Below are 10,685 nucleotides of genomic sequence, written 5' to 3' on the forward strand. Positions count from 1 at the left end.
TCGCATTTCCTCAAGATGTGCGGTGTCCAACATGCTTGCGTTCCACATTTTAACCGTTGATATTGATGTATTTTTCCAAAATTTTATTATATCTTAACATACAAAAAATGTGGAGGCTAAAATTTATTCTTTATAAAGTCTATTTTCTTCCCAATTTTCACATCTGCAAACACAACCCAGAGATCAACTAGAATAGCCTCTACCAAAGAACAAAGCAATTACATAAAACAGAGTGTCGGATTAACTCAATCGGTCAGACAGCCTCCGTGGAAGGAATGCAATATGTGAAGTTTTGGGTTGGGACCCTACTTCAGACCAACAGTCAGGACCCATCTGAAGAAGGATCCTGACCTAAAACATCACCTATCTATTCCCTCCAAGGATTCTGTCTGACCCACTGAGTTGCTCTAACACTTCGAGTATTGCTCCAGATTCCAGCCTCTGTAGTTCATTGTCTCTCCAAAACAGTACACAAGCTTCTAAAAGCATTATAAGTTGTTGGTTTAGGGGCAAATGTTACATTCTATCTTCTCCACCTTCCCTATGAAGTCTGAAGAGGGGTCTCGACCTGAAACGTCACCTATTCCTTTTCTCCAGAGATGTCCTGCTGAGCAACTCCAGCTTTTTGTGTCTATCTTCAGTATTGCTCCAGGATTTGGAATGTCTTAAGAAACTCTAGTAATACTTCTCCGATTGATTTGTTTTTTGAGGATGAGAAACAATGCTGCACTGGGCCAGGTAGACCAGCTTCTGGCAGATGGGCTCACCTTGTATTAGCGACTGCAAACAATGTTATTTAGGAAGAACATTTAAATTACAGAAAGTAGAGAGTTTGGGAAAATAGCTCTGGCACAATGGAGATGGTTAAGGGTACCCTTTCTACATCACTGCTCTATCCCATATGAGATTCAATTTTCAGATTAAAATCCTGATCAAGTTAAGCAATGCTAGAGGAATCAGAAGTCTAACGAAATACATTCAACAGAAAAAAATGGGTACTTACTGTATCTACAATGTGTAGGAACGAACTGCAGATGCTGGTTTACACCAAAGATAGTCACAAAATGCTGGAGTAACTCAGCGGGACAGGCAGCATCTCTGGAGAAAAGGAATAGGTGATGTTTTGGTCAAGACCCTTTTCCAGACTAAGAGTCAGGAGAGAGGGAGACAGATATCAAAGGGCAAGGTGGGATGGTATCTACAATGATTTTTCCCACATTGTGTTGAAAGACTTACCAGGCTGTCAGGGTGGCACAGTAGGTAGAGCCTCTGCTTCACATATCTGCTAACTAGGTTCCATCCTAGCCTCCAGTATTGTCAGTGCAGAGTCTGTATGTCCTCCAGTTTCCACCAAGTCATGACTTTCAGTTGTAAGTTAATTAGTTAGTGAATTACCTCTGATATTGGTGGATGTGAGGAGAATGAGAAAGCAGGCGTGTTTCCAAAACAAACCCACAAGTTTGTTGCAGGAGGACGATGATCAAGGAAAATATAGAACGGGTCATTGTTAGTTGAGGGGAAGGAGACGAGGAGGCATACAATCGGTAACATTTAATAAGGACAGTAAAAAAGTCAAGTCAGGGGGGGGGGGGGGGGGGGGGGGGGGGGGGGGGGGGGGGGGGGGGGAGGGGGGAGAGAGGGAAAGCAAGGTATACTTGAAGTTAGATAAATCAATTCATCACACCACTGGGATGTAAGCTGTGCAAACCCACAAGGTTAGCAGAAGAACTAAAGATGGTTGTGAGACAAGTGGGAGGTAAATGGTCCTGGGAAAGTTAAACGTGCACCCATCTCCCGCCAATGCAGGCGTCGTTCCCACCGGCGCATCGCAGCCCGTTATTTGGCGGAATGATGAGGAATTTACCAGAGATTGGACCGCTGGCAGAACATTTACAAGGTACAAGAAAAGGCGGGACGCCGTTAATGGCCGACGCCTTCCACGGACCCCCCCAAACACACCGGGATATCCCGCGGAACCACGCTAAATCCCAGCCGATGCGTCTGGATGGTTCCGTTAAATAAAAACATCTGTCAAACCGGATTCTTTATTAGTGAAAAGGAACAGGCATCAACGGTTTACCGTCTTTCTTTCTCATTTAAAAAGGCCTCGCCTCCTCCGAGTGACTATAATACTTGCGAGATGGGGGAGTAATGATTGTGGGCAGCGGGAAATTAAAATAAAATGAGGAGAGGCCGTTCAAGAATTAGTTGCGAGGAGAATAGAGGGGTGCAGAGATCCAGGCTGGAATAATAATGAAGACAAATCTTCCCGGAGAGAAAACTTTCCCGCCGGGAGATGCCAGTTGAAGCCCTCAAACACGGCCATAAAACTCGTCTGTAGGTGCTATCCCAGTTTAAATCATTGCAGGGGGCGTGTGTGTGTGTATATATATATATATATAGTAGATGCTATCACTAAATATCTTTTGCCAGGGAATTAAATAAAACCGTTTAAACCAAGATCTTATAGGAACAACTTACCTTCTCTAACTTGTCAGCCAAACTGCAGTCCAGTCGAGAAAGTGAAACAAACTGCAGTTATTTATCCATCTATCTGTCTCTAATTAAACTTAATAATCCAAAAGCACTTTAACGAGGATTTGACCGATTAACACGAGGACAGGTGGACATGCTGATTATTCGCCAAGTGCCGAAATTAGGTAATTTTCTCATTATTGGATTGCAGTTTGGCTTAAAAGGCAGAACATGGAAGTGGGCCCTACTATGGTTTTGGTTTAACCGGTTCTTAATCCAGTGACAGAAGATGTTTAGTGCTGGCAACCAGACAGCAGAGGCGGGTCTCTCTGTGGCCGAGCTCATGGTCGACGACAACATGACCGGCCTTGGGCCCAGCAGGTGTATGGAAGAGGCAGGCGCCACCTTGAAAACGTGCATCATTGCAGTAATGTGTGGCCTGATCATCCTGGGGAACTCCGCTGTGTTTCTGGTCATCTCCTCCTCGGTGTCAGGGTGGTCTGGAAACAGCCGCCATGTCCTCATCTCACTGACTGGAGCTGACGCCGCCCTGGCGCTGATAGTCATCCCCCTGAACCTCTATGCGAACAGAGTGCCACAGCTCCGTAACCAGACCGACTCTCCCTTCTGCCACATCGTGGTGTTTCTGGACGCCAGCATCCTCGCCTCTTCCATCTACTCCCTGGCCACCATCAGCATCGAGCGTTACATCGCCGTCTTCTTCCCCCTCCGCTACACCAGACTGATGACCAACTGCAGAGTCAAAGCCCTCATTGCTCTTGTCTGGCTCTTGCCTCCAGTCCTTTTATTCCCCATATCCATCCCAGGCGGGGTTGTCAAAGTTTACTTCTCCAGCGCGTCCTTGATCTGCAATCTGGATTTTTCCAGCAATATGCCTTACACGCTGACGCTGACGGCCTTCATCTTCTTTCCCTGCTCGCTCATCATGACCTTCGCTAATTGCCGTCTCTGGTTTGCAGCCAGGAGTCAGAGGAAACGGTTTAAGCTGTCAAAGGTGAGCAGGAGGCACGATGCTGCTTCCAGAATCCTGCTGCCGGTGGTCATTGTCTATTACATCTGCTGGAGTCCTTGTGTCTGCAACATGATCTACCAGGGTGAGCAAAAGACGCAAATCTTCTCTTGGCAACTAACTCTTTCTGAGTTGGTAATATTTTCTCCCCTCTTCCTATTCCCACTGCACTGAGCCCAGGGAAAAATATTTTGGAAGATTTCATACAATTTACCTGTGGCTGTATAGAGTTCATGCCTGCTCAGCCTCGTTTAAATTCATTAAATAATCCTGTCTCTGTCCCCTTTGCTGTTCACAACCCAGATCAGCGGTGGAGCAATTAAGAAGCATTTTCCAATTAATCCATATTTTTTTTTATTAGAATGTGAACTGCTGCCTGGCCTGAGTTACTCCAGCTTTTTGTGTCTACACTAATAATAGCTATTCCTGTTTTATGCCATGTTTTTTATGCAGATTTGGAGAGAATAATCAAATTAAATGTGTAGAATCATAGTGTGAATAGGCCCCTTGGCCTAACTTGTCCATGCTGACCAAGGTGCCCCATCTAAGGTAGTCCCATTTGCCTGCGTTTGGCCCATGATCTTCTACCCTCTATGTGGAAAGGGTTGTGCCTCAAGTCTGTATTAAAATATCCCTCTAATCTTAAACCTATGCTGTCTGGTTCTTGATTCCTCTCCCCTGGGAAAGAAATGTATACATTCACCCAATCTATTCTCCTTGAGTAGCTTTTGAGAAACAAGTTTTTGTTAAAGCATTTTAATAACTTGGGGATACAAGTGTTAACATTTGGGGTAGTGAAGCAAAAAGTTTGTATACCGATTTTGCTAATATTAACCACTTGAGTTGGAGGAAATTATCGGTAGACGGTTATAAAAGGTTCAGTTTGGCAATCTCCTGGTTGCCAAATACTTTAGTTCCCCTTCCCATTTCCACACTGTCCCAGGCCTCCTCCAGAGGTCAGAGTGAAGCCAAGCACAAACTGGAGGAACACCACCTCGTATTTCACTCGGGCAGCTTACAACCCAATGGTATAGAAATAAAAACATAGAAAATAGGTGCCAGAGGCCATTCGGCCCTTTGAGCCAGCAATGCCATTCATTGTGATCATGGCTGATCGTCCCCTATCAATAACCCGTGCCTGCCTTCTCCCCATATCCCATGACTCCACTAACCCCCAGAGCTCTATCTAACTCTCTTAAATCCATCCAGTGACTTGGCCTCCACTGCCCTCTGTGGCAGGGAATTACATAAATTCACAACTCTCTGGGTGAAAAAAGTTTTTTCTCACCTCCGTCTTAAATGACCTCCCCTTTATTCTAAGACTGTGACCCCTGGTTCTGGACGCGTCCAACATTGGGGAAATGTTTTCCTGCATCTAGCTTGTCCAGTCCTTTTATAATTTTATATGTTTCTAATGTATGCTATTGGTTTCGCTAACTTCAAGTAACACTTGCATTCCCTCTCTGTCTCTTCTCCACCCAAATCGTAGTACTAGCTTCAAAGCTGCCTTGTTGAGTCATTGTCTGTAACTTGTTTTCACCTTGGCCACAAAAAGCTGAAGTAACTCGGATTTCACCTAGCCTCCAGCTAACCATGGCCTGTTCCCTTTATCATTGTTACTCTTTTGCATATCTTAAATTTGTTTGTTCTATATCTGTCTATCCCATCAACTGTATCTCTCGTTTTCCTTTCCCCAACTCGGTCTGAAGAAGTCGGAAGGAAGAAGACTGAAAAACAGGACTTCTAGGGTGGTTACCTCTGGATTGTTTCCAGTACCTCGTGCTAATGAGGACAGGAACAGGGAGATAGGGGGTCTTAATGTGTGGCTGAGGGGCTGGTGAAGGGAGCAAGGATTTAGATTTATAGACCACTGGGATCTCCTCTGGGGTAGGGGTCACCTGTACAAAAGGGACAGGTTACACCTTAACTGGAGGGGGGCTGACGTTCCAGCAGGCAGTTTTGCTAGGGCTACAAGTGTGGGTTTAAACTAAATAGTGGGGGGAGGGATTGACAAATTGGGAGTATAAAGATGGAGTTAAAGGGGAAGTGAGTACAGGAAAAGTTACAAAAGACTCCCAAATTAATGTGAAGGAAAGTTCAAGAAGGGATAAGAGTAAGGTCAGGGGCAATTGGGAGAGGGGAGGTGAATACTGGTCAAAGTTTTGTATGAATGCGCGAAGTATAAAAAATAAAGTGGACGAGCTTGAGGCTCAGTTAGAAATTGGCAAGTATGATGTTGGAATTACAGAGACATGGCTGCAAGAGGGACAGGGCTGGGAACTGAATATTCAAGGGTATACCTCCTATCGAAAAGACAGACAGAGGGGGTGGGGTAGCTTTGTTGGTGAGGAATGAAATTCAGTTCCTTGCAAGGGTGAGATTGAAACGGGAGATGTGGAGTCAGTATGGCTAGAATTAAGGAATTGTAAGGGTAAAAAGATCCTAACAGGACTTATCTACAGTCCCCCAAACAGTAGTCTGGATATAGGGTGCAAGTTGAATCGAGAGTTAAAATTGGCATGTCCTAAAGGTCCTGCTACAGTTGTTATGGGAAATTTCAACGTAGGTAGACTGGGAAAATCAAGTTGGTACTGGACCTCAAGAAAGGAAGTTTGTGGAGTGCCTCCGTGATGGATTCTTAGAGCAGCTTTTACTGGAGCCTACCAGGGAGAAGGCAATTCTGGATTTAGTGTTGTGTAATGAACTGGATTTGATAAAGGAACTTGAGGTTAAGGAGCCATTAGGAGGCAGTGTCCATAATATGGTCAGGTTTAATCTACAATTGGAGAGGGAGAAGGGTAATTCAGAGGTGTCAGTGTTACAGTTGAACAAAGGGGACTATGGAGCCATGAGGGAGAGATGGTAGATTGTCATAGGTAGAGTCGTACAATGTGGAAACACATCTTTCAGCCCAACTTGCCCTCTCTGACCAGCATGCCCAATCTACACTAGTCCCACCAGCCTGCATTTGGCTGATAGCTCTCTAAACCAAGGGTTCCCAACCTGGGGTAAATTTACCCCCAGGGGATAAATTTCACCTACCCAGAGGGCAAATTTGATTCTGGATTTGTACATATTTTTTCTCATTGGCTGGCTGTTTGGTTTTGGTATTTGTTCATAAATAAGTGAAATAACATTATTATATGGTGTACGATTTTGGTCGCCTAATTATATGGTGTACAATTTTGGTCGCCTAATTATAGGAAGGCTGTCAACAAAATAGAGAGAGTACAGAGGAGATTTACTAGAATGTTGCCTGGGTTTCAGCAACTAAGTTACCGAGAAAGGTTGAACAAGTTGGGGCTTTATTCTTTGGAGCACAGAAGGTTAAGGGGGGACTTGATAGTGGTTTTTAAAATGATGAGAGGGATAGACAGAGTTGACGTGGAAAAGCTTTTCCCACTGAGAGTAGGGAAGATTCAAACAAGGGGACATGACTTGAGAATTAAGGGACTGAAGTTTAGGGGTAACATGAGGGGGAACGTCTTTACTCAGAGTGGTGGCTGTGTGGAATGAGCTTCCAGTGAAGGTGGTGGAGGCAGGTTCATTTTTATCATTTAAAAATAAATTGGATAGTTATATGGAAGGGAATGGAGGGTTATGGTCTGAGCGCAGGTATATGGGACTAGGGGAGAATATGTGTTCGGCACGGACTAGAAGGGTCGAGATGGCCTGTTTCCGTGCTGTAATTGTTATATGGTTATGTGTGCTATTACCATTGGCAGTCGGTAAACTGGACAAAAAAGGTTGGGAACCCCTGTTCGAAACTTATATGTTTCTTAATCATTATGATAGTACCTGCCTCAACTACTCCTTTAGGAGCCCGTTCCATGGACCCACCACCCTTTGTGTAAAAAAAACAAAAAAAAACCCTCGGATTGCTATTAAATCTTTCCCCCTCAACTTAAACCAATGTCCTCTTGTTCCTGATTTCCACAACTCTGGCCAAAAGGCTCTGCATTTACCCAATCTATTCCCCTCATGATGTTGTACACTTCTCTAAGATCACCCCTTATCCTCCTGCACTCCAAGGAATATAGTCCTAGCTTGCTCAACCTTTCCCTATAGCTAAGACCCTCGAGTCCTGGCACTATCTTCATAAATAATCTCTGTACCCTTTCCGGCTTGACATCATCTTTCCTATATGGTCACCTAGTTATGACTGGCATTGCTGGAAATGCTCACACCCTATATGTGAATAAGAAGAAATATGGCATATTTACCAAAAATATATTTGGGAAAATTAGCCTCCCCTATGATATGGGCTCACAGCATCAAATTATCTATTACTTTTCACAAAACAAGTTTTTGTTTAAAGCTGATTTAAATGTTGTATACAGACTGTTTTATTCTGATATAAAAGAGGGGGAAATGCCTGTTAATGATCTTTCAAGAGACTCCCAATGTTTTCTAACTCCAAGTAGCCCTTGTTTTCCTTCTCTCTCAAGCTTTTCTCTTCCCTTTCCAGTTTTTCTGACCAGTCTTACTGTCTCCAACTACATTTTACCTCTGTACGACCCACTCCCCTGACATCAGTCTGGAGAAGGGTCTCGACCCAAAAGGTCACACATCCCTTTTCCCCAGAGATGCTGCCTGTCCCGCTGAGTTACTCTGCTTTGTGTGTCTATCTTCAATGATTCTCTATTGTTTCTCTAATCTATTGTTAACTATCTGTGTTTACAATTCAGCTCTAACGCACCAGAGGGTACCAGAATGGTTTGAATTTGTTGCCTTATGGTTGCCATGTGGAAATGGCTTCTTCAACTGCATCGTATACTTCTGGTTAAACAAGAGTTTCAGAAAAAAGTTCCAAGAAATGGGACAAAAGCTTTGCTGGTCCAAGTATTTTGTTGCCCAACATGCTCCAACTTTAAATGTTTCTAAAGGAAAATATTTCACCAGAATTTGGAAATGGCAAGGTGAAAACACTGCAAGAGTTCGCAGCATCTCATCTACTTGTGACTTGGTATCTTCTGGCAATGAAATAATTTTATTAAATGCATACTGAAGAGTGACGAATGAAAATATGGAATTGGAATATTAAAAAGTCTATGGATGCGAATGACACTATTAACAGCAGCATAATGTTTATCATGCTCGATATAGCAAAAACGTTCTGTAGAGAAACTAGCTGGAGTGGGGGAAAAAAATGTAGGAGCAGTGTATATGTAAATTGTTACCTAATTAATTGAAGCTGAAATGAAAGGATGTGCATTTGGGCTAATGGAAAATTATTTTGGCTTGCATTTTTTTTATGTGGATATAATTTCTGAATGGTTTGCGAATAATTAGTGTGGTACAATAATTTGTTTGAGTAATGTTGATTGATTTTCAATATTTTGATCTTCTAATTGGCTGATTTAATAAATTTGTACTTGATAGTTTGTGCTGATTACTTTTTATTGTTTAATAAAAACTGGTTACAAGTTTATAAAAGGAAATGTCATACTTGCATATTTAAGGTTTCATATTAGGATAGCTTAATGAAGAAAAATTGCCTTTCTCAAAGGGCAATAATCATAATTAAATACCTAGTGTTGGGGGACTGGGTATTGAATTAAAGAGGGAGAAGGCAAGGAAGTCTTAATAGAAGATTCGGCTGCAATTGAACATTTCCAAGTATGTAATTAACTATGCTTTAGCCGAGACATTAAATTGACCAAACCAAAATGGCTGCCTACAGTAATGGCATTGCTTTTGTTAAACAAACCAGTACCATTCCAAATTGAATTAAAGTGCAAGTTATATGCAGAAGGAATTGGCACCAGATCTGCAGTGAGAACCTAAAACCCAGTAAAAGCATACAAATTCTGATTATGAATGTTAATAATACTAATTTACAGTTTGCATTAAATAATGAAAAACGAGGAAGGCAATTCCAAAACTTATTTTAAATTTCAATAATTGATGTTTTCAATTACTAAACCACCGGCTCTTTATTACAAGCTATTTTATTTTCTATTCTGATTTGTGCTAGAAACAGTCCAACTGCAGTTACTCCAACTGAATACATTAAATTCTTATGATTTAGGACGGCTGGTCAGAACTGTCCAAGGGTGATCTATTGAATCAAGTTCAAAGATGATCTACCTTAAGTATGCTTTGATTTTATTTCACATTGTAGAACCTTTGCAGTTTGCTTTTTATTTGATAAAACTTGACCAGTATTAGAATGGTGTTGTTGAACTGATCACCAACTTCAATCATGTAAATTGGGTAAGTGTGGAATCATCATGGCTTAAGCCCATTTGCATCAGAACATCCAGTATAGCAAGGGAAAGGTGGCTTACAAATCCAAAATCTATGTTTGTTTTTCTTTGGAGCAGGTTGATTTAGGTAAGTTTCGGTCGATTTAATTAGTTTTGAAGAACTGATTTTCCTCAAGATGGGTTTGATTGAACAAAAACGATCTTTAAAAGATTTTAGTAGGAAAATGTCACCTTTTAAAAATGTTTTAATGTAATAGTTTTGGAAATGAGTGTATGTATGCTTGCCTGAAACTGAGTTTCCTTTTATTAAAAAGAAACTTGGGTGACAATTGTAAATTAAAGATTAATTTCTTTCTCAGCTCCTGTACCTTTGACTAATATTTTGAATTGGTCTTTGACATTCAAGATCAAATTAACATCAGTTGATAAACTTAGAGTTGGCTATTGGAACACATCCTGCAGATTCCTGACAAGGCGAGCATGCTATAATATGTTTAAGATATTTAATGATGAGGTCTTGATCGAAGCAAGTACACTATCAATTGAAACAAAGATGCAACTGTTACACAAACTGATCATTTATCAGTAGAAAATCTGGGGAATAAATATTTCAATACTCTTAAATGTTTTTGTGGGGCAAGAGATAAAATTGATTTTTAGCACTTTGGGACAGTGTTACTACTTGATTCTGCTATTTGTTTTGTTCAGTAGTTTTATTCCTGTCTGTGCATTATTTAGGATTTGTTTGCTAATATTAATAAAACTGTAAATAATGTCAACTTAGATGCTGTCAAAATTGTGGTAATAAACCTGAATTAATGTCTGAAAATAAAGCTATGATGCCTCAAACTATGCTTGTCCATAAAGTTATTGAATCATTTTCTCTTCTAATCCCTTGCCTCCTACAAAAATATTCCTTGGTGTAGAGACAGAGCACAGAAACTGGCCCTGCAGCCATGCTCATGCCAACT

General features: G+C 41.6%; 1 protein-coding gene across 1 annotated transcript; it reads left to right on the forward strand.

Annotated features, from left to right (window-relative positions):
* The first annotated feature begins 2,399 nt into the window (after positions 1 to 2,399).
* Positions 2,400 to 8,886, forward strand: zgc:162592 (uncharacterized protein LOC561993 homolog). Its single transcript, XM_055649027.1, has 2 exons — positions 2,400 to 3,590; positions 8,194 to 8,886. The coding sequence occupies exons 1-2, from the start codon at positions 2,765 to 2,767 to the stop codon at positions 8,511 to 8,513; spliced, it is 1,146 nt and encodes a 381-aa protein (XP_055505002.1). The 5' UTR covers positions 2,400 to 2,764; the 3' UTR covers positions 8,514 to 8,886.
* The last annotated feature ends 1,799 nt before the right edge of the window (positions 8,887 to 10,685 follow it).

Source organism: Leucoraja erinacea, chromosome 17 (assembly GCF_028641065.1).
Source record: "Leucoraja erinacea ecotype New England chromosome 17, Leri_hhj_1, whole genome shotgun sequence".
Lineage (NCBI taxonomy): Eukaryota > Metazoa > Chordata > Chondrichthyes > Rajiformes > Rajidae > Leucoraja > Leucoraja erinaceus.

Coding starts and splice junctions, on each gene's coding strand:
- zgc:162592 (XM_055649027.1), top strand. CDS start 2,765: ATGTTTAGTGCTGGCAACCAGACAGCAGAGGCGGGTCTCTCTGTGGCC. Junction 3,591..8,193: donor CTGCAACATGATCTACCAGG/GTGAGCAAAAGA, acceptor TTTACAATTCAG/CTCTAACGCACCAGAGGGTA.